Here is a 24820-nt window from a genome sequence, read left to right as displayed (position 1 = left end):
GTTATAATCTATCTCATAAATATTAATTACTTGAACATTCAGTTTTCATGCGAAAAAAATTTGTTCGAAAATTTCTTAACACAATAAAAGCTTATCACTAATATGCTTTACTACGAATGCATAAAGGGGAGTCATTGATAAGATGCGATGGTACATTTCAACAGATAACAAAACAACATATAAGGAGTTCTCATATTAAGTAATGTATTTATTTAAGGCTATTAGGTAACCTATATGTAAAATGTAGTGACAAAATAAGTGAACTCAATTTTGTTTATATTAAGTTATTAAATATAACAGCGTATATTAGTAAAACATAAAATGTTCTCTAGTAGTAATCTTATTTTACTTTAAACAATATGCTTTTAATTATAGACAAAAAGATAAATTTGTCAAAATTAAAAAATATTGGATAACTTCACAAGTTAAAAAGTTTTCTTTCTATTAATAATAATTTTTTCAACTAAAAACAATCATCTACTTAACTATATTTACGCCCATATTTTAAATAAAATTGTCACGGGATTGTATACATATTTTTATTAGAAAAGAGTTATTTTTATTATTTACAGTTTACGATGAGTATAGCAGCGTTCCATTGTAACTTAACATAAATAATACTTCAGTTTAAATACTTTTTATTTATAGCGCATAATATAATTTCATTACTATTTTTTTAGGTAAAGAAAATGTATTAGAAATCAGTGGCGAATCCAGGTTTTTATGGTTGAGGTGCCCCCTTCAATTAAGTTGGATGAGAAAAATATTTATAGTAACCCTAAAAAATGTTACAACATTTTTTTTTATTTAAACAAAATGAAGGAACAAACCGAGAATGAAAAAACTGAAGTTAAAATAAAAAAAAATCCAAAATAAATAAATATTTTTAAGCAATTTAATGTTTAAATTTTTTTACATATCCATACTTCTCAGAAGGTTAACTGTAGTACATGTCAAAGGGAAATTAATCATTAAACAGCTAATAATGGTCAACAATTTTATATAAAATTAATTTTATAACATTACTAGAGATATTATGAGAGATATTTTTACAAAATAATGTTTTACTTATAATATTGACTTACTATTTTATATTATTTCTGACATACAAATGTTATAGATTAGGATATCTTCAGGTAACAAAAAATACATTGACAGTTCCTATGAATTTCTTAACTTAATAAATTAATTTATAATATTTAATTAATTTATGTACTACGCACGTTATTACTAATATCAATATAGTCAAAAAGAAAATTTTTATGTTGTATAATTTTATAGAATTTTCTTTATTATTTTTAATCTAATTAACTATTATTCTAATAATTTATTTTATTTTTATTTTATATACACAAGCTGTACCAAAAAAGAACTATAAGAGTATTGGCTAAATTAAAATAACATATGAAAAAAAAACTTGACAAAAGAAGCCACCCATTTTAAGTGAATATATATTTATATATATATATATCTCATACACTCTAATAATATTAAAATATTTTTTTGAATAGATTTGATTTTTTTCATCGTTATCATTCATTTTAAGTAAAAGGATTAGCTTATGCAAAATTGTATATTTATACTCATTAAAAAAAAAAACCCAGCACAGTGGGGTTGTGGGGTTGTGGCATAGTTGGGTTCAGTATAGATGATATCTGATAGTGATTAAAATCACTATCATAAAAAACGCTTCGATGCAAATCTGTAGATAGTGTTTAATTAAAAAAAAAAAAATTTGTCAAAAAAGTAGGTCTAATGAGAGCTGAAAAATAAATGATAGCTAGAAAAAAAAACCACATAGTAAAATAATATTAATATGAATTTCTTCTCACGAGAGGAGACTACAGTAATGGAATCCTTGATATTTATTGAAGTTATTGAATCTAAATGAGATAAAAATCAAATGATTTGAAAATTTTATTCTAACTCAAAAAAAATGCAAAATTTTATTGGCCACAGACGGATTTGAACCTCGTATCCTAGGCATGTAAAACACAAGTGTTACCGACTCGGCAACTGTTCGTAGCTTTCGTGACATGAAAAAATTGGCTAAACATTTTTTTTAACTCAAAAAGAATTAAAAAAAAATTCATTGCCACAGTCGTGAAAGACCCAAGTGTTACCTTCTCAAAAACCATACGTCTCATTCGTCACTTAATAAAAATGGAAATTTAGCTAGTTCAAATTTTAAAGTTATTTTTCTCATTTCAAAGAAACAAAAAAATTAAAATATGCTTAATTTTTTATACTATGTCATTTAGATTGATATAATATTTATGAAAATCAGTGTAATCCCCTTATAGTAAAATAAAATACAAAACCAAGAATTTTAACACAATAATAGCTTATTTTTAAATACGGTAGCTATTTTCACCATGAAGACAAAATAAAGTCCAAATTTTTTTTTTTTTATATTAAAGTATATTACATAAACTTTAATTTAAGATATATATAAAAGTGTCAGTATTTCCGGAATACTTTCAAAAATTAAGTTGAAAAAGTTCTACTTTCTATATGCATTTTTATGTTTTGAACCCCCTTGTATTAAGGGAAATGGTCCGATTAAAAAAAAAAGTAAGTCGAATTAAAGAAGTATATAAATATTATTTTTCATAAAAAAATTGTATTCATCCATACATTTTTCAAAGAGTTTTAGCGTTATAAAGTTAAAAATATAAAAAATAATATTTTTACAAAAATCGTATTTTTTTTTATAAACTTTGATGACTCTTTTCACCATGAAAACAAAATAAAGTCCGAAATTTTTTTTTTTTAATATTAAAGTATATTATATAAGCTTTAATTTAAGATATACATAAAAATGTCAGTATTTCCGGAACATTTTCAAAAGTTAAGTTGAAAAAGTTAATTTTTTGTGAAAAAGTTGTCATTTTGAAATCCCCCCTGTGAGCTGGTAAAGTGTTAAATTTATAAAAAAATATACCAAATGATAGGAAAAGACATCAATCATCTATAATTTTATAAGGGCACATTATTTTCCTAAACCAATTATGCAGTATTACTACAATTTGAAGAAAACGTTTTGCTCAAAATTATAACGTTTATTACAATAGTTAAAATACATTTGCTTTATAGATAAGAATATCATCTTTAATTATCATAACTTGTAGTTAGAAAGTTATTGATTACTACTATTTTCACGTTTTTTGTATTTCATTATGTGTAACAAATAAAGCAATAACATACATTTTCTTACTTTTCAGGATATATAAATAAAAATTTCTCTCTTAATACACGCTATATGTTTATCAATTTCCTTAGTAGTTTAACTCCGATTTGATCCAAATTGTCGATATTTTGACAAAAGTTATTATAAGAAGTATAAAGTATAAATTAAAATACCTTAAAATGTCAAAATTGATATTTTTACCGTCTTATTCGTTGCACTAGCAGTTTAAAAACAAAATAATAACAACATTGTTATAACATTTTTACACGTATTTAACTGGATTAGATAATCAGTTAAATTTTTCATCGCCTAAGTCTAAAAACCCTTAGTATAAGAGATATTGTGGTGCATATTATTATCCTACGTACACCATTCCCTGCGTTATCTTTAATTTGGCAGAGGAATATTAACGGTGGAGATGTATTTAAGATTTTAGAACCATGAAGATAAAATATTTTTAGGCCCAAAGAATTAAATTTAGCAATTTCAAAAAGACTTTTCGACAAAATCAGTTAATGTAATTTAAAATATGCCCCTTGAAATTAATTGCTTCAATAAAGATAAGCAATTATTGTATAATATACAATAATTGTTTATAATATTTATTGAAATATAGAGGGATATCCTTGCTACGTATGACTTATAAAATTTTCTCTAACATTATTCTTAACCGCCTACGTCCATAGGCAGTAGATGTTATAGGAGAATACCAAAATGGTTTCTTAGTGGGAAGATCATATTGATAATATATTCACGTTCAAGCAACTGATAGAGAAATATTATGAATTCAATACGAAATATCATTTACTATTTATGGATTTTAGAGAAGCACATGACTCGGTTAAAAGAGAAGCATTATGGAAACATCTAGAACTATTTGATATACCAGCCAAATTAAGAGCAATAATCCGAATGTGTATAGAAACAGCAAGATGCAAAGGAAGATTTGGACAAACACGTTATGAAGAGTTTAAAACCACAATTGGACTAAAACACGGTGATGCACTCTCTCCTATACTCTTTAACATCGCACTAGAGGTGGTAGATCGAAGCATACTTAATAAATGTAAAGGAATTGATATCGAAAATCTGTATCAATATTAGCATATGCTGATGATATCATAGTACTTGGAGAAAATGAAGACGATATAAAACTAGCAACAGAATAATTAATACGAAGTACCAAGACAATAGGATTTGAAATAAATAAAAACAAAACCAAGTATATGTGTATAACAAAAGAACCACCAAAAATACATCAGAGAAGAAATATATAGATAGGAGAGTATAAATTTGAAAAAGTACATAGTTTTAAATATTTTGGTACAGAACTAAACAGCCTAAACAACAATCACGAAGAGATTATGAAACGTGTTCTAGCAGGTAAAAGATGTATACATGCGCTATCTAAATGCCTGCGTTCAAAGCTACTATCAAAGAAATTGAAAATGAGACTGTACAAAGTAATAGCAAGAACTATCATAACGTATGCACGTGAGACATGAACAACAACGTTAGAAGATGAGAGAAAATTGGCTATAGTAGAAAGAAAGTTTCTAGAGATGTGAAGATATGTGAACCTAAAATAAATAATGTAACAAAAAGATATGAAATTAGGTCAAACGAAGAAGTCTATAATGCCTTTGGAGAATCAAATATAATTGGGGTAATTAGAGCCAAAAGACTAAGCTGGCTAGGTCATATACTAAGGTCTAACATGATTGCAAAGGAGGCTCTAAATTGGATGCTACGAGGAAAGAGACCCTTAGGTAGACCTAAACAACGACGGTTTGATAAAGTCTCAAAGGATCTAACAACGCTAGGAGTTGAAAACTACAGGAAGATAACAATGGATAGAGAGAGATGGAAGGAAGTGTGTGTTGTAGCAACGGGCCTTAACGGTCTTTAAAGCTGAAGAAAAAAAACATTTATTGAATTGTAAATATTATTAATTGATCTCAGTCGTTAAAGACCTACCAGACATTTTTTTGAAATTGCCTCTATGGAAAGACTTAAATCTCAACAATTGTTTCAGATTTTTTTCATTAACATGGGAAATAATAACTAATAAATGAAACATAATCTTAGTCATGATAATAACTTCATTTTTATAAAATAACTTTTTAAGAAAAAAATAAGTATTTTATTGCTTATATATAAATTTATTATTTATAATTATCTATTTCATATAACGACTATTAGTATAATTAATCAATTAAAATTATAATAATAATACTTTTTTGTTATACTTAGCAAAACTAAGTTGGTGTCCTAATCAAAAATGCTATAAATAAATTATCATTTATACCGCAACGGTGCGTATCACAAAATTTAGCAAAATGAAATTTTAATCAATCATGATGATAAAACAAGATTTTCCGATCATTTTTTCCTATAAATACGTTTTATTAACTTTATTACAACTATTAACTATGTTTATTCTACGAATCCAATAAAAAATTTTAAATAAAATTGACAAAAAGTTTTTAAACATTTTATAAATTAATTATTGATAGCCTTTTTTAACCTGGACACCCATTGCAGTGATATGAACAAAATATCTAAACTATTGTATTTAATAGTTCAATATATATCACTTATGTAAAAAGAAGTGAACTTAGAAAATTAGTTATAATTTTAAGTCATTAACATGTGTTTAATAACTGTCAGTATATAAAATTAAGAAATGTAATATTTTATATAAATAAAAGTGGTTATGTGATATTTAAATTAAAATTAAAAAAAATATGATTAAATTACAAAATTGAAAACTAATTTTTATGTTAAATTTGTAGGTTTTTTACTCAGATTTTCACAAATAAATAATAAGAATAATAAAATAAATAAAAAATACGAAAGGAAATATTTGTTATTTAAAATATAAAATCACAGTGATTAAAGTTTAAATTTAATGTATAATAGTTGACCAAGAAAATTATTCAATATAAAAAAGTTTAAATATATTTTTAACTTGTTTTTAGTGTCAATTTATAAAACCATGCGTTAAAATGGTATAAAGCAGCAAATGGAAAGCATTTTTACTATTCTCTTCCATTTGAATCTTTAAATGTAAAAAGAGAAATCATTATTAATGATAAAAAGCTTCATTTTTAAGAACACTGTCGATCGAATAAGCTGCGCTTTGTAAACTGCGAGATCGTTCAAAAAGAGAAGGATCCGTGTAAATAGGACCATTTGGATCCCCGAACATTTTACTTGTTGCCTCTTCAATAACTACAGTTGAAATATTTTTTGGTCCTGATTCCGATGTTTCCACAGGAACTCTAAAAAATATTTGTTATTGGTGTTCATGAAAAAAATTTGTATATAACATAATTTAAATTTTAAATACGAACATTGGTTACGAATATGTAACCTACTCGGCTTACAAAATTGACTAGTATTTCTTAAATTTAAATTTAGACCCAGCTTAAACGAAATTTTTGGAGCGACTGAATTTGATTTTCTTAAATCTTTTCTTTATAAAACAATACATATAATTTTTCTGAAAAAAGCTCCTAATTTTCATCAAAATTACGTCTTTAGGCTAATAACTGGTAATAATAAAAAACTAATTATTATTATAATTTATTTCATCTATTATTTTTACAATATTAAATGACTGAGGATTTTTATTTATTAATTAACAGAGGTGTCAATTTGATAATTAATCTCTCAATTACTACCAATAGCATATTGGTAGCTATATGCAATAGCATATAAAATTTAAAGTTAAAAGATGAGATATACGATCGTGACCATTTAATCGTGTCATAAGTATTGATGACTCAAAACAAAATAGTTAGAAAGTCTTACGCCCAAAATGTGTTAATATATTATTCATTATATGAACGGCCTTGTCTATCTGGCTAGTAAATAGAGAATTTAAATAATAATAAAATGTACAAATCCAATAAGATTTTAAAATCACAAGTTTCTATGAACTACAAGTTCATAGAAATATAAAGAACTATTCTAACCTTATATTCATAAATGGTTTAAGTCTATTAAATGATATGTCTGAGAAGAAACTTCGACCAGTAAGTGATCTAATTGTTGACCCATTGTTACTTCTCTCGATCGTGGCGTTACTTAAACCTGAACTACAATTGGCCAACTCATTTTTAGTAATCAAGAGCCAGTAACGTCTGAAATCCATGTATTAATTAAAAATTTCAATATATTGTTTTTATATTTTATTTAGGTACTTGTAATAAATAGCAGTGCACAGAGATGCAGTAATCAATAGAGTAAGGAACATAAACAAAGAAAAAACCATACTGTAATATTCTCTGATTGTCAAACATACAATTTCAGGAGCTGATTCAGATGTCATAGTTTGTTCTAAAGGTATATCATATCGACTTTCAAACACCTGTAATATAGTGTATCCATCATATATAGTATTCATAAAAATATCCATCGTGAATAACAATAAAATGGATAATAAGAGTTTCTTACTTTCCATTTTAAAAACATTAACATTTAGTCAGTAATATTAAAATCTACACTGCATAACTTTACTGGAACTTGTATCAGTCACTGGTGCATGCTTATAAAAATTACTTGCATTACTTACATTCCATGTATAATAAGGAATCACTGTTGGAGTTGTTTTAAAAGACAATTTTATTAAGATCATGAATTTAAAAAATTCATGCAATGAAGGGTTAATTTATAAATTCTAACTAGCAGAATTTTTTTGAAAAATTTATTCAGCAATTTTATATAATTTACTATCGAATTTTTAAATTTAGCACTGCTCTGAATGTATTCACGAGTAAATAGTAATCATATTAAGTATTTAGTAATCTATTAATTGGTAGTTTCTTAAGAAAATCTTATTCTTCAAGTGCAGATATTGAAATTACATTCTCATTTAAATTAGCTACATGAGTTAATCTTTTTATATGAAAAATTTAGTTTCTTTATTAAGAGGACCTCAAATATTAATAAAAATGTTTGAAATATAAGCACTGACATAAGACTAGTTAAAAAAATACTTACTTCAATTACTTGTCGAACTTTTTCTTCTTCTTTAGATTTTTGTATAGTAGAATCTTCTTCGAATGCTGTGTCATTTTGATTTTGTTCATTTACATCTCTTCGCCTTCTACCTAAAGATGGCTCCATTCTTCCGGTTTGTAAAGTACAATATGCCTTTAAAGATTAATGAATATATTAATAATAGACTAAAAATCTATATTACTTCATGTTTAATTACTGGTTGACATCCATCTCGACAAGTTCGTATAGTTGCTTCAAAAACTAAAAAATTTGATTCTGGTATTTTAAAAGCATTAAAACGAGCTTCAAGTCCATCGCCCTCTCTAGACTTATCTAATCCGGGAAATACATAATTGTCTATCGGGCATCTATTTGTATTATAAAAACAATTCTAATTGTAGAATATATAATCTTAAGCTAATAAAAATAATAATCACCCATAACGATCTATTAATTGTACGCTTCTACCACTGTACGGATCTCTAGCAATGACATTGGTCGCAAATATATCACTGGCGTAGGCATGGCCATCATGAGCTTCTATTCGGAACGTTAGAGGATCACCTACAGCTATAGTTTGTGTCGGACGGCCTTGAAATAAAATACTGAGACGGACACGAGAACTTAATGAATTTTCAGCTGGAAGGTATTCAATAGGTATTGGACTTCCAGAACTTAAAATAAATAAAGTTTTTTATAAAACATTTACACCGATGACTACATTATTTAAAAATATTGTCTATTTACTTGGCGGTCATATAATTCGATGTGACGATAGTCTCACCTGGGCTTCGAAATAAACATGTTAAATTATATCGTTTATCTCGACTTGTCTGTACGTAATCGCTAAATTGTACAACAACTATATTTGTCAATGTGTCTCCATACTAAACAAAAAAATAGAGTTTTAATATGACTTTCGTGTAGCATTTTTTTTATGTACCGTTTGTATAATTTACAAAAATTTATCTTAATTGAAAAATATGTAGCTATTTTTAATACACGTTTTTTTTTTATAAATTACAACGAGTTTAAAATAACTATTTTTGATTCAAATATTTAGAAATTATTTTTAATAACTTTCTACCGGGTTCAATGTATCGTTGAATGTATTCTATCGTTCCGGTTTACCTGGCATGCTATGAATTTTTATTTAATTTTTAAAATTTTTAATAGATGTAAAAATAATTGATACAAATCATTTATACCCGTTGCGTTCCACAATCCGGATATCCTTGAGCTCCGCTGATCCGCAAAATATTTGCTGTTCCACCGTTTCCCCTATAAAAACATCTATCATAGTAACCATGCGTGTATATTCTGCCTAAAAAACCTTCAGGTGTGCGTAAAGTAAAAGTCATGCCATCTTCATTGCATTCTTGAGTGACTGAAGAAAAATTTTTTACTTTAAAATTTAGTATTATAAAGAGAAAACCAATTCAAATTTAATTTTTACCATCTAAACATTCTTGACTGATTCTGCTACCTATAACAGATCTTTCATAAAAATCGTAATCAGGAGCATTTTCGAATAGTGATGGATTATTCATATCAATAAGACGCGATTCTTGGTCACTCAACTCGCAGTTTTCTCTTTGAGCTCCATATGGTGCAGTTCTATAAATAATTTCAATGATTCTAACATAAAAATTATTTCACATAATGAGACTCATCGTGTTATATCACTTAAAACAAGGCGCAAATAGATTAAAATTCATTGAACTAACTAAAATTAAACTTCATGTATCTGACCTGTAATTGAATGACCGACAGTCTATGTCTCTTGCCATAGAACATTCTCGTTCACAATGTGATAAAGTAGGTGCAGTAATGTAACGCTTGATTAATCCTCGTGCCAAACGCATCCGTACACCCATCTAATATTGAATATATTATATAGTATTTAATATATTTTAATACATAATCAAACATCAAAATTATTTTGATATTTAATATTTTTCAATTTTGCTTAAAATACCTGTTTAAACCCGTCAATATCATCACATTTTATGTTATAAGGTCTATTTCCATCTAATCCATTTCCACCGTAATATCCAGGGATACCTAAAGGTGGACCTATAGAAGGTGGACCTAAGTTGTATCCACCTATTGGAGCAACTCCTAAATGTGAAAATCCACTTTGAATTGATGAAGCACCGTATGGTGCAATAGAAGATCCTATAACTCCTTGTGTCGATCCAATTCCATAACTACCACCTGTATTTTGTCCTAAAAATGGAGGAATATTTGCACCATGACCACCGACGTGGCCCCAATACCCTTCGGGACTATTAATAGGGTTTGGTTGAGGTCCTATAACTCCACTTAACGATCCAATTCCGACAGCACCTGTATATGCTGGATAGGATCCTCCTCCATATATACTTCCAAGTCCAGATCCTAATAATTAAAATTCACATAATACTCGTGTTATTATTTTAATTCATATTTTATTTACCAATTGGTTTATCAGGTGTCAAATAAGGTGGTTTGCTACTTAAAAAATTAGATCCTTGTCCTAAAATATCAGGTTTTACATAAGGAGGTGATGTAACTCCATCTAAAAATAGAGGTATGAATAATCATCACTCTAGTGTTAATTAATTTAATTACTTAGGATTAATTTCATGATAGCTTACTCATTAAATTTTCATAATAATCATAATCTGCGTCATAAATAACCCGATGGCCATCTCTTTGGTTAAAACGACTAAGTCTACATATGCGAAATCGATCACTATATACAGCTGATCTACACTGGAAACTAACTTGTCTTAAACATTCATCTAAACACTCACTCAAAGATCGTCCAGTGATTTCTGAATGAAATTCTCCACCTAGCCTACTGTTTCTATATCTTTGGAATGCTGTGTCTGGTTTTCGTCCATCGGAAAATAGATGTGAAGTCAATGTGTTATCTGAGAATTCGTTTCCCTTGGCTGTAAGTGAATCACCACCTGATTTTTTGTTAAAAATATTATGCATATACACATGCATTGGGTAGGTTATAACAGATGGAGGAGAAGTTAAATATTAAAAATTAAGCACTTACGATTATCTAAACAGACTAAGTCGTACAAGTCATGCGTTGGACTACTACTCACTCTCAAATCGTCTTTTTGAGATAACGAGTCTTCTTCAAATATTATACACCTTCTAATTTGATCATCGTATTCTACAGCACGACAAAAATATCTGCGAAAATTTTATACAAATAAAATTCTATCATACTTCTTATCACAATTATAATAAATAGTTCATATACTTTTCTGCACGCAAACATTGTGCTTGACACTCTATCAGTGATAAGTTTGCAAATATATCTACTTCGAAAGGGCCACCTAATCTTTTATTTTCTTCTTTAATGAATATAATAGAACCATCACATCGTCTATCCACTAAAAATTTAAAAATTAAGCTAAAAAAATTTTTTAAATGAACCAGAATTTGTAACTGACTACTTAAACAAGTATTTTCTAAATATTCAGAACTGGGATCATCTTCAAGCATTTCTGGATGAGTACGTCGAGTAAATCTACTTATCCAACACGTTTTTGATGCTGAATCATATGTAACTGAACGACATACAAATGTATATTCATTTAAGCATTTGTCCTCGCAGTCAGTTCGATTATTTACTATAATTTCTTTGTAGTCTGGAGTTGGTAGTTTAAGTTTTTTTCTGGTGTGTCTTTCAAACACATAATGTCTATTAGCGCATTCCCGTTCAATTCGACTTGCTAAATTTTAATAACTCGTTAATTAAACAAATAAGAAAAACAAATTTTAAGTATCCATAGCGAATATTTATATATAATATACTTATAAAACGTAGGCTAGAATTATGTCAAAATTTTATTATATTTACTCTCATTTAAAATTTGCACACAACAAAATTTATTTTTCAAACATTTTTTAGCTGCATTTAAGCAAAAAATATTATGTTATATTATATTCAATCTTGGAATAAGAGTTTGTAAGACACGGAATCAAAATTAAAATGAAACCCTTATATTATAGACGTTATTAACGCTTCAAATCGTATTGTATATTTTAATGAAAAATATATGACACTTAAATCTTGGGACTTGGGGTTATAGTTGTATACCTCATTTTTTAATCATAATATACAGAGTAATTTTTTTAAAGCCACCTGAGTTCTCTATAATTATTTTTGATAATTTTTAGTTCCATATATTTCTTGATTAATCTCTTACTAATTATTTTTTAAATGATCTTTTATACTTTATAAGGGTATCAACCTTATTGTTTTTTTATTTGTACTATATAATATAATTATATGCAGTATAATTTATTAATACTACTTACCCTACTTTTTTTTTAAATAACTTCATTTATTTAATGAACTATGATAAATTTTAAGTTTATAAGATACAAAAATTATTTCTAATAGTTGTTTTTAGGCATAAATTTTAAAGTTAAATAGGAATCTATAATTATTTCTATATAATTAATTGGATAATGAACCAATATAACTTTGACTGGTTGATTACTACATTTTAAAATTAAATTTATATAATTTTTAGGTATAGGTGAGAGGGGTGAGCAATATAGTAGAATTATTATTGTGCGATATGATCATTATATATCATCATCACTTTACTTTACTTCGCTTATGGCCTTATCTAAGCTTTTAAAAACTTTATCTTAAAAAATAATATTATAAAACTGGTTATGAACAAGGAAAAATTTTTATATAATCTATTCTTCATCATATTATATCAAATTATTCAACTTTTAAAAATTATCTCTTAGATAAAAAATATCTCTTAGAAATAATTATTTTCTATAACCAACTTAATATAATCGTAAAAATTAAGCATCTTTTTAAGTACATATATATAAAAAAACCCAACCCAAGCACAGTGGGGACGTGACATAGTTGGGTCCAGTAAAGATTTAAAGTAGTTGTATATTTCTTTACTTTTAACGGGTATAAAAATTTAAAGGGCTTGATGCAATACTTTTCAATAAAAACTGTTTGTTATTTATGAATAAATACACTGCACTACAAGGAACTTTCATCAGAAACAAAAATAGACTTTTCTAAAACAACTTTTTGCACCGTTTTCAAATTTGAAATTAGTTTTTTTCTATCGCTTCTTATTTTTGATATTATTACTAATTTATACATGAAATAAAATATAAAACAGAAAAATTTGTTTTTCAATTATTACTAATTTTGATTTTTAATATGTTAAAAATAATCAGTGCAAAATGACATTTTAACCAATTACTTTGGTTCTTTAAATTGATTTTTGTGAAAGTTTATAATAGAAAAAAATTGAATCTGATAACATAAATTTTAGCAAAACTTGCAAGTTTGAAATTGACATCATTAAATAGAAAATTTTATGAAAATAAAAAAAAATGGTATTTTTAAGATTAATATGTAGTCTACAATTGAAATATCTAGAACTGAATTAATTTTAATGATTTTACTTTAACTAAAAAAAAAAAAAAAATCAAAATGTTGTTAAAAAAATTTACACAATTGAGCATTTTATAAAATTTGATTATAATTGTAAAAACCCATTGCTAAATTCAGGTGAAACTAAAATAATTTTTTTAGAAATTATTTATATAGCAATATATTACCAAAAAATGTGAAATATTAATGACTGGTAGTACACACATAAATAAAGTTAAAAAATAATAAACTACAAAATTATTTAATTTTGTAATTGAAATCTATTATCATATCAAATCTAATGCGACAGTAAATAATTTTAAAATATAAATAAGTGCTGAGAAAATAAATGACAGCCCCGAAAAAAAACCACATAGTATAATAATTTTAATATGAATAAGACATTTCTTATAACTAGAGGAGAATATCAAGGGACTCCATTGCAGACATTAAATGGCAATTTAAGCTAGTTCAAATTTCAAAGTTATTTTTCTCGACTTAAAAAAAGCAAAAAAATTTAAATAAGTTTAATTTTCTATACTGTATCAATTTGAGTTATATAATATTATATAACTCAAATATAATATGTAAAAAAATTGAAAATAATGTTGAAAATTAGCGATTTTTAAATTTGTAATTTTTTTGGAGATTTCCCCCATTTATGTGGAACGAGGGAAATTTAAATCAATTACAGAGGGTAATGTCTTCGATTAGATACAATATGTGATTTTATGACGTATCGTTGAAAGAAATTGGTTCGGTGAGAACTGAGAAAAGTGATAACATACACAAAATAAAAAAATTAATAAAAAAAAAAATATCATAATAAAATTTATACCTTCTCCTAATTTCTATATGCATGTTAAAAGTTTTGATACCATTGTATGAAGGGAAATGGTCCGATTTATTAAAAAAGTATATCAGATGAAAGGGGTATATACAAAGTATTTATAAAAAAAAATAAAATATTGATCCATGCATTTTTTAAAAAGTTATATAAATACAAAGTTAAAAATGTAAAAAATAAAATCGAGAATTTTCAAACAAAAATAGCATTCGGTAGCCATTTTCACCGTGAAGACAAAATAAGTCCCAAATTTTTTTTCCCATAATAAAGAACAGTACATTAGCTTTAATTTATGTATATATATGTGTGTCAGACTTTCAGGTACACTTTCAAAAGTTGAATTGAAAAATTTGTAATTTTTTTGTGAAAAAGTTGTCATTTTAAATCCCCCTCTGAGGGCAGGTAAAGGGTCAGATTTATAAAAAAATGTACCAAATGATAGTTAAAAACATCATGCATCCATAAAAAAAAGAATTATATTGATCAATACATATTTTTAAAAGTTATAGCATTATAAAGTTAAAAATATAAAAATAAATTTTTTTTTTCCATAAAAAAGTATATTTCATTAACCTTAATTTAAGATATATATAAAAGTGTCAGACTTTCCGGAACAATTTCAAAACTTAAGTTGAAAAAGTACTACTTTCTATATGCTTTTTTCAGATTTCAACACCTCCCTCCACGTAAATAGGGAAATGGTCCGATTTAAAAAAATGGTATGTCGAATGAAAGATGTATATAAATACTACTTCTCATGAAAAAATTGTTTTGATCCATACATTTTTTTAAAAAGTTATAGCATAATAAAGTTAAAAATGTAAAATACAAAATCGAGAATTTTCACACAAAAATAGCATTCGGTAGATATTTTTACAATGAAGATAAAATAAAGTCCAAAATTTTTTTTTTCCATGATAAAGTATATTACATTAACTTTAATTTAAGATATATATAAAAGTGTCAGACTTTCCGGAACATTTTCAAAAGTTAAGTTGAAATAGTTCATTTTTTGTGAAAAAGTTGTCATTTTAAATCCCCCCCTGTGGGCAGGTTAAGGGTTAAATTTATGAAAAAAATATACCAAATGAAAGGTAATGATATTATGCATTTATATAATATATATATATATATATTGGTTTGGTTATTTTTAAAAAAGTTATGGCAATTTTAAGTAAAAAAAATTTCGAAAATTAACGATTTTTAAATTTGTAATTTTTTTGGAGATTTCCCCCATTTACGGGGAACGAGGGAAATTTTTTCAATTTTGAAGGGTAATGTCTTCGACTAGATACAATTTGTGATCTTTTGACGTNTAATGTCTTCGACTAGATACGATTTGTGAAAAATGAACACATCATAGTAAAACCAATACCTTCTCAGCTTCGCATCGAAGCTAAAAAAAATAACTGTAATGAAATGCCATAAAAAACATATTTTCGTTGCAATGAATAGAGTCATTATGATAAAGTAAATCAAACAATGCAGTGGCAAAGAATGCCATATTTTGAAATAAAAATAACGTTGAGCACTTTTAAAATGGACCAAATTGGATTCAATCTAATCACACATATTAGTACCAACTACACACCTCCTTTAGCGATGTAAATTGTGAAAGGTTATTAACCTTATGTCGATCACATTGTTACAGTATGGTCGGTTGCACACGATGTTTTTGACCGGAAGTCCGGAAATGATCGTGCTACATATAAAGATAATATGTATTTAATCAAGGACAAATGATGAGACAAATTTTCAAATTTCATATGCTGTAATTTTTTTAAGGTTAATTAACACAGAAATACTATTTTGGGAATAATCATTTTCATTGATTTTGCTATAATTATTAACGTTGTTAGATTTACTATGGTACTATGTAGATGTAAATTAAGAGGGTCAATGAGCTTCCACGCTTAGCATTCGAGTTTAGGAACATATTGAATTTTATAAAAGTAATAAACATACTCAACATTTTCTAATTAACTTTTTATCCTTTTCTTTCGCCTTTATTTCAGCTATTTAAGGTTGGTCATCCTTATCCTTAACCTCAACATGATCTCGTACATCATCTATTCACACACCAGCAATTCTCATATCACCTCCAATTACATCCAACCACCCCATATCGGTTTTTCTTTTTCTTTTCATTATTCACCGTTTAATTCAATAACTTTTTTACAACTTCTCATTATTTTTCTTCATCATATGACCAAACAATCTAATACTATTTTCTCTTATATTATCCACGATCGGCGCTACTCTTATGTTTTCTCTTACATATTCACTTCTTATTTTATTTTATCTAAAGATTTTCTATTTAACATTATTAACTTTTTTAAAAAAGTTAAAGAGGATTTACCCTTTCTCTATAAAGCTGTAATATAGCTGTTATTTTAGCTTTTGAATGTTCAAACATAAAAAAAATATTAATAATTTAACCCAACTTTAGTGGCGGTCTTTTTGTGACACTTGATAACCATTTTACATCAGTCTCAAATTTTGTACAGCTCATTTTTTATGTAGTAAAATCATTTACAGATACGAAAAGCAAAATTAATTAAAAATCGTATTTTAAGGTCTATCTTAATATACAGATTGATTCACTTATCATGAACCATTTTATTAATCAAAAAATAATACTAATAATTTTTTTATTGGTTTCTTTTAGTTCATTTTATGAATATAAAAAACTTTGATTGAAAAACTGAGAGAAACATTGAACTAAAAGAAATAAATAAAAAAAATTGTTTTTATTTTTGGATTAATCAATGGTTTATGATGATTAAAACACTCTGTATATTTAGTAAAATAATACAAAATTATTATTTATATTTTATTACATCTTACATGATAAACAAACTTCTGTATAATGAACACTGTTTGGTACTGCTACTAATACTCCAATACCTTCTGGATGTGCCTGTTCTCTTGTTAAATAACATGTTGATTCTTCATATTCTACTGTACCACTGAAAGATGCTATTCGACTACCAGGTTGAAAGTCAAATGAAGTGCAAGTCCGAACTAAATTGTTATTGACTGTTCTGTCTCGTAGACAGAGTTCTTCACATTTTTCTAGTACTCTGAAAGGCGGAGATGTATCTCGAACCTATTTATATACAAAAAAAAAAAGTATAAATTTTAAATAGAGTTTCACTTATAGTTAGAACAAACAATTCAAAATGTATCAATCAATATTTTTTACTAAATAAGTTTACAATTAATATTATACTTTTGTTATTTATACTAAAAGTAGTTTTAAATCTATTACAATTAAAAAAAACATACGACTTCATCATCGAATCCTTGTAATTGATAGTCTGGAAGTCTTTCATAAACTATTCTTCCAACTCCTTGATTACACGTAGTTTGAGCTGACATTGTACGAAAAAATCGTTAAACAAAAAACGTCTATATTATATATGTATTTTTGACTATGCTTAAAATAGTCTGTGTAAATATAAAAAAGGATATTTTTATGGAGTACTCACCTAATGAATTATACGGAATAATTTTAAAGAATAATATCACATACAATAGTAATGAATGAGTAAAAATAATTTTTTGTATAATTAATCCCATGACTTACATGGATCAAGTTATAGTTAATTTAATAAATTTTTATTAAAAACAAATGCTTTTGACGTTTACAAAATATTTAATTTAATTTAATGTAATCATATTTTCCAATCATCATACTTAAAAATAATTTAATAAGCATATTAATAATAGTAAATTAAATTAAAATTTCCCTAAGAGTTTCAATAAATGTCAACAAAACATAAACGTTGATTTTAAATAAAAAAACTTTACCAATGATTACGTGATTAATGCTATATTTAAACTAAATGCATCAAAACATGTGTACTGGCTCGAAGCTTGTTACCCTTTCAAAACTTACATATAAGTCAGGTATAACGAATAATTCATATTAGTAATGGTGTAGGATTTTTATTGAAAAAGAGGGGAAATAATTTGTGTCAAGTACATTTTTCATTGTGATTTCAGTACAGGTAATGATACAATAATATAAACTAATACTATCACTATTTTTCATCAAATCTAAATGATGAGCTAATATAAATGTAAAGGGATAGTGACATGAAGGTTTGTGCTCTAGTTTTTTAATTAATAGATTACCTCTTTTTTATAATTCAAAATTGAAAATTACAATCATGACTCGTGTATCAATTTTTGTAATATAACACTCATATATATATATATAGATATACATATTATGTATAAATATATATTTGTACATAATAAAATTGTGTAATGAAAACATCTTCATGTATTCAATTAAGGAAACAAAATTTGTTTCACTTGTCGTATAACGATATTTTCATTGAATTATTTATTATATATTTTATTGCATTTTCATATTAAAATTTTGAAGTCTATTGTATGCTTTTGTTCCCTTTATTTTTCTCTGTTCACACTTTGCTTGAATATGGTGTTATCGTCTGACATCCGTATCTTGCTAAAGATCAGATTCACCTAGAGCGATTCAAAACAGATATTTATCCTTTGCTGATTTTCAACTTAAACTACACAAACCAGACCGTGCCTATATTAATTTTCAGCATAATTAAAATATTTAATTAATTATCTCCCTCCAGTCTGATATCGACGCACATCTCATTGATTGACTGAATGGGTCTATTGAAGCATCTGATCTTCCAATATATCTATTCTGTATTCTATTCCTTGTTCTTTTATAAAACACTCGTAATCAATGTTCTTTATGTATTCATGACCACACTTATTCTTGTGGTTACAATCATCCTCTGTATTGTTTTCTCCGTGTTGCTAGTCAACGGGTTTCTTAAATTGTATTAAATGTATAAACTAGTTTATACATTTAATACAGTTTATTATTCTTATTATTACTTATTTATATTTAGTGTTTTGATTTGTGTACTTTTTTTGTCTATGTGCCATATATCCTATTTTGTACTTATGTTATATTTTAAAACTCTTACTTAATCATACTCACATAATTTTATATTATATTTTATATATATGCGTATTTACGTTGTTTATACCATACTATTATTGTTTATTAATATGTATTAATTAAAAAAGGCGTGTGGCGATAATTTTTTTAAATAAATAAATAAGAATCAACTGTTATTTTGTTCACATATACTCAATAAAATTTTAGCGTTTTAAAATGACATCATTAAAAATACGATTTAAAATACAATTTTTTTTTTCAAAAAATTATTATTCGATTCATTAAAAAACAAATGAAAATTTTACGAGTAACTTATCAAATTTCTGTCATATTAAATTTCTATTTAAGATTTTCTTACTAAACTGTGGATTGAAATCTAGTTAGTAACTGCGCGCTAATTCAGTACTACATAAGTATGTTAATAGGTTATATTATCAACAAAAGGCTATCACGATATATAACAACTGCCAGTTTTACGTTTCGTGGTGGTACATAAAATATATTCTACATAGTCATAAGTTTTTTACTTATTCAGTAACAATACAAAGTATTTCCTTTATTTAGTAAGTATAAATTTATGTTATTCCTATGAATTCATCGAGAAAATTTTTATTGTATCAAAATATGAGTTAATATTGATAAAAATTTTAAATAAATTCTAGATATTATTATTTAAATTGTGTATGATCTAATCATCAAATAAATCAGGGTTGTGTGGGACAAGTTGATGCTTTAGACAAGATATTTTATTGGATTTAAAAAAATATTGAAGTGTTTACAAACTTTTCTGTAAATATTTTTAAATACTATATACCAAACAATATATCAACTAAACAATGACAAATTTTTTTAAAATAATTTAAATGAACACATATGTTTGATTAAAATAGCACTTATTAATTTTTTCAAAACGATGTAATGTTGTTTTACGACGTAAGGTTTTAACTTGAGCGTAAATAAACAAATATTTTATTGCAATAGATATATTAAAAATATTTGAAATTTTAAGTCTTAATAAAATTTGGGAAATACTATGGGTATTTTTAATCATATGAGATGTGATGAAAGTTGTTTTTTTCGTTACTTTTATATAAAATTTCTATGTATAGTTTCCTTATAAAAAGTATAACTAGCTCAGCTATAGAAAAAAATATTATTCATACAGAGTGTCATTATATCGATTTCCCTTTAAAACATTGTCATATCCCAATTTTTTTTAATTATTCGCCGAACTAAAAAATTGTATAATATATCCAACATTTTTTAATAGTCCAAAAGGTGACTCCTACTTGATTGAAAAATACATGTGTAATACAGTTTTTAAGCATAACCTTGACACGACCCCGCGACTCTTGCCACCTTCATCAGCGGTCGTCCTACTATGAGTATTTGACTGACCAACACAGTGTGTCATACGTCGCGGTGCAATGTCCAGCAAGTGCCGCACGGCCGATGACGACCTCCGGCATAAGATACGTCGAGTCCTCTTCCTGTTGTCAAAGTGATAACGTTGAGGATGTACGCCACCGGTTCGGGACGTGCCGCACGACCGGACTCGACGAACCGATCTGTACTCGCGCACTGTCGCCATCAACGCTGCTTACTTTTTGACGCCGAGGATCATGTCGGACAACGCGTCGCCAACGCCAGCGAAAGTGCCGCGATATTATGCGAAGATTATTATTAACTGTGTTCGTCTTTTCGGTTTGTTTATTTTTTTTAATAATCTGTTGTTGCTTATTAATAAACGACTCACGGGTCTCTACCTTCAAAACCAGTGTCGACTACATTATTGCGACGTAAGTCGTGTCAACCTACATTCAACTAGGGTGTGTTAATTTGTTCCAGGCAACATGACAAATTTGATTTTTTTCTAATTAATAATTAATTTTTAAAGTAGCTAATATTAATCAATTAGTAAACTACTAATAAATGTATAAGTATAGTAAGTGCTATTTCTATAAAATGTCAAGTTTTTATGGTGAATACTTTTTAAAGTTCAAAACTAATATTACATTTTTTTGTCACAAGTTCACAGATATTTTTTTTTTACTTTTACTATAATTATAACATAAAATTTAAGAAAATTAATTTATAATTTTTTATATGGGACAGTGGAACCCTGTCATTAGTGGTGCTAATTAACTAAATTTTTTAATCCCCAAAAATATTTTAATACTCTATGAAAAAGTTTTTAAGAAAAATTATTTAACTGGAGGTTAAGCTCCTTATTTGCATTAGTACATAGAGTTTAGAGAATTGGGTTTTAACATTTTTGGGGTAAATTTTTCTGTTTGGCTTCCAAAGGGCCGAAATAAAATTTTCCCTGGACTCCCTAAAATCTTATTTAGACTTTGATTAGACTAATCTTTATATTTTTTTAACTAAAAATTAACTTTTTTGATATTATAATAATTCCTTAAATTGATAAAAATTGAATAAGAATTTTATTATATGTTTATTCTTAATTTAAACAAAATATTTTGTCAAGATCTCAACAAAACTCATTATATTTTTGTTATAAATTACAGCATAAAAAAATGTTTTTTTATTTAAATAAGAATTACGAAATTATTAAAAATATCTATGAAAATCAAAAAACAAAATGTGACAATATTAAGATAAAATTAATAATAAGATCATTCAGTTGGTAAAATTTTAGTCTATAAAATAGCATAAACATCCTTCAATAATACACCAAATGAATTTTTTTAAAGTACAGCAACAACTGTAATTTATTCTTTTTTATGTTTACTCAAATTATAAAAATAGCGAAAATGAGAATGCCTGTAGTTTTTTATCAATATTTTTCATTAAATCTAGCCTTGTAACGCAACTTAAATATATACGTTTTATATAGTATGTTAAGTAAGTAAGGAAACAGGACAATTGTTACAAATAATGAGAGCAATAAAAACTCGGTTCTTACTTACTAAACACACTATATAATTCCCTATTAATGTCAAAGTATTTTACAAAAAAAAAAAAAATTATAATAGAATAAATTCCAGTATAATTAAATATTTTATTAATTACTATAATAATCAATACAACATTTGATTATATTATCTGTAGGACAGCTGAAAGGGCTCCAGATAGACGAAGCCTAGTATAAATATTTATATATATAAGTTTATATGTAAAAAAAATCGAATCTATATAAATTTTTGCCGTCTTATTTAAATGAAATTTACAATTTATTACTCAGTTATATAATACCAAAAATTATTTGTAATTTTAATCTAAATAATTACCCTAAAATTAAAATTAATACCTTCTAAAATAATCGTTGGATTGTCTATTTTTATAAATATTATTTATTTTTAGCTGTAAAATGTTCATGACATATTGAAACTTACTAGCACAAATAAAATACTTTATAGAAATAATTTATCTAATGACGTTGATCAAACTTATTGCCACGTAAAGGCGATAGACATAATAAATTTTATTAATGGTGCTATATTTATGATCACTTGTTTATAATAATTTTTACTTTTAAAATTTTTTTTACTTTTGGCTAGCTAAAACTTATGTTCTTCCCAATGTGCGTATTTTAAAACGCTGAAAGATACATAGAGTTAACAATTTTTTAAATCCTCATAAATTATCTATTTAATGATGCTATTTTCAAATCTGGTTATAAATTTTACACATAAGTTCCTTAATAAAATATTATTCAAAATTTTTATTTGAATATTTTTATACTTTGTTGAATTTTTCTTGTTTTAGCTCATTCATATACATTTACAGAAATTTTAATAATATAATAATGGAGTAACACCTATGCTATATTTAAGAATTTTATACTGAGGGATGTTTATATGAGAACATTAATTCTTACCCTACTCCATTTTATACCAAAATTTAATTGTTTTTTATCCAAAATACACCTTTTGGTTACATTTAGAGTTTTTATAAATAACTTAGAAAGTTACTAGTCGATAAACTTTTGAACCAATATTTGGAATTATTAACACTTAGATAGGTGAAATGCGGGTCTGTTTATTTTTATCTCTAATAATTTCTAAAACGTTCTCCTCCTGCTATGATGTAAAAATAATTATTTTTTTAAATAACAGTTCACAGTTGTTATTGACTAGTCATATTTTTATATTTTAAGTCAATTAAATATTTATGTTACCATTTAAAAAACGTAAGTTGTTACAATTTTAAAGGGGATAGAATTTCACTTTGATCTTAGTCGATAGGCCGAGAAGCGATAGAACTATTTTTTTTAATTTGTTATTTAAGTGTTTATTATACAAATAACTTCTGAAAAGAAAAAAAAATATTTTCTTATATTTTTGAAAGTATGTTTGAGACATATTAAGCGTACTTGTTTACTAATAAAAATTAAAAAATAAGTCGTTTATTAAATAATAAAATTATTTAAAGCATATTTTTTTTATATGGGGAAGCTGTTTAAATACAATATAAAATATTTTTTTACCAACTATATAACTAGTATTAGAGTAGACGCAGCAATATTTTTGAATGTATACGGTGATTAAGTGCCGCAAATATATCATTTCAAACAAATTTTCGTAAAATTACAAGTAAGAATTTATGTACATAACTTTAATAAATTGATAGATAATTAAAGAAACTTAATCGTTATGTTTTATGTTGCTAATTTTGTTATACTTACGCTGATTGGATTTGTAAACTTACCACACAAAATTAATGCTATAACTCATTCAAAAAACAATGTTCCATTTAACAATAAAATACAGATAGAAACTCTTGAAAAAAAATTAAAACACTTGGAAACTATTTCTCAAGTAAATGAAGGAGTAATAGAAAAGTTTAAGAAGCTTAAAGATAAAAAACTTAATAATTTATTGTTAATAGTAAATTATCATTTGATTACGCTCAGATGTATGTACACATTTAATATATATCATCATATGATCCTAACTCAATATCTTCTAAACGATAATAATTATAAGAAAATAGACCGAAAAAATGTTGTAGAAATAATCACACAATACAAAGAAATTATACGCAACATGTTATCAATGTCTATTAGTATGGGTGTCAAAGAAATTGAAGCTTTATGGTTAACTTATGTTTATATGGAAAAAATACCACAATTCCAAATTAGTGATATTATTCAGAATCACAATTTTCTTGTGAAATATTTAGCTGATCATACAGGCTGTCATTATTGTCAAGATAAAAAAAAATACAATTTTAATTTTGTAAATACAAACTTAAAAGAATGTAACCAAAAAGAACAATTTGATTTATGTATTGAAAAAGTTAAAACTTTAGTTAAGGAAAATACTGACACTATTAATAAATTTATGGAAAAAAATGTTGAACATGGCATCACACCAAATAATTTAGATTTGATTGATAGCAAACATTTATATTTAAATAACA

The 24820-nt window shown here is 25.9% G+C and overlaps 1 protein-coding gene and 1 long non-coding RNA gene across 3 annotated transcripts; one reads left to right on the top strand and one right to left on the bottom strand.

Annotated features, from left to right (window-relative positions):
- Window positions 1-35: 35 nt before the first annotated feature.
- LOC126894474 (uncharacterized) lies at window positions 36-894 on the top strand. The gene is made up of 2 exons (XR_007701418.1): window positions 36-199; window positions 681-894. It is a non-coding gene; the product is annotated as an uncharacterized LOC126894474 (long non-coding RNA).
- A 4470-nt stretch (window positions 895-5364) lies between these two features.
- LOC126894461 (uncharacterized) lies at window positions 5365-19517 on the bottom strand. Of its 2 annotated transcripts, none has more exons than XM_050665499.1 (19): window positions 17967-19517; window positions 17764-17849; window positions 17323-17584; window positions 11656-11937; window positions 11463-11595; window positions 11250-11392; window positions 10837-11136; window positions 10656-10757; window positions 10176-10597; window positions 9950-10074; window positions 9654-9814; window positions 9406-9584; window positions 8945-9084; window positions 8635-8871; window positions 8415-8565; window positions 8198-8350; window positions 7399-7565; window positions 7171-7338; window positions 5365-6474 (listed from the first exon to the last, which is right to left on the bottom strand). In XM_050665499.1, the coding sequence occupies exons 1-19, from the start codon at window positions 18055-18057 to the stop codon at window positions 6279-6281; spliced, it is 3498 nt and encodes a 1165-aa protein (XP_050521456.1). In that variant the 5' UTR covers window positions 18058-19517; the 3' UTR covers window positions 5365-6278. The 2 variants fall into 2 exon arrangements, with proteins under 2 accessions (XP_050521456.1, XP_050521455.1); XM_050665498.1 differs by having other exon boundaries at window positions 10837-11154; window positions 17967-19516.
- Between the last annotated feature and the right edge of the window lie 5303 nt (window positions 19518-24820).

This window comes from Daktulosphaira vitifoliae, unplaced genomic scaffold, assembly GCF_025091365.1.
Source record: "Daktulosphaira vitifoliae isolate Bord-2020 unplaced genomic scaffold, ASM2509136v1 Scaffold_1, whole genome shotgun sequence".
Taxonomy (NCBI): domain Eukaryota; kingdom Metazoa; phylum Arthropoda; class Insecta; order Hemiptera; family Phylloxeridae; genus Daktulosphaira; species Daktulosphaira vitifoliae.
Note: the sequence above shows the minus strand (reverse complement) of the source record. Positions and strands in the feature narration are given on the sequence as shown.

Excerpts from the sequence above, each read along its gene's own strand:
- LOC126894461 (XM_050665498.1), bottom strand. The coding sequence starts at position 18,057 with ATGGGATTAATTATACAAAAAATTATTTTTACTCATTCATTACTATTG. Across the intron at positions 11,393-11,462 it reads CAATGTTTGCGTGCAGAAAA|ATATTTTTGTCGTGCTGTAG; the intron begins GTATATGAACTA and ends AAATTTTCGCAG. Across the intron at positions 6,475-7,170 it reads AAACCATTTATGAATATAAG|AGTTCCTGTGGAAACATCGG; the intron begins GTTAGAATAGTT and ends AATATTTTTTAG.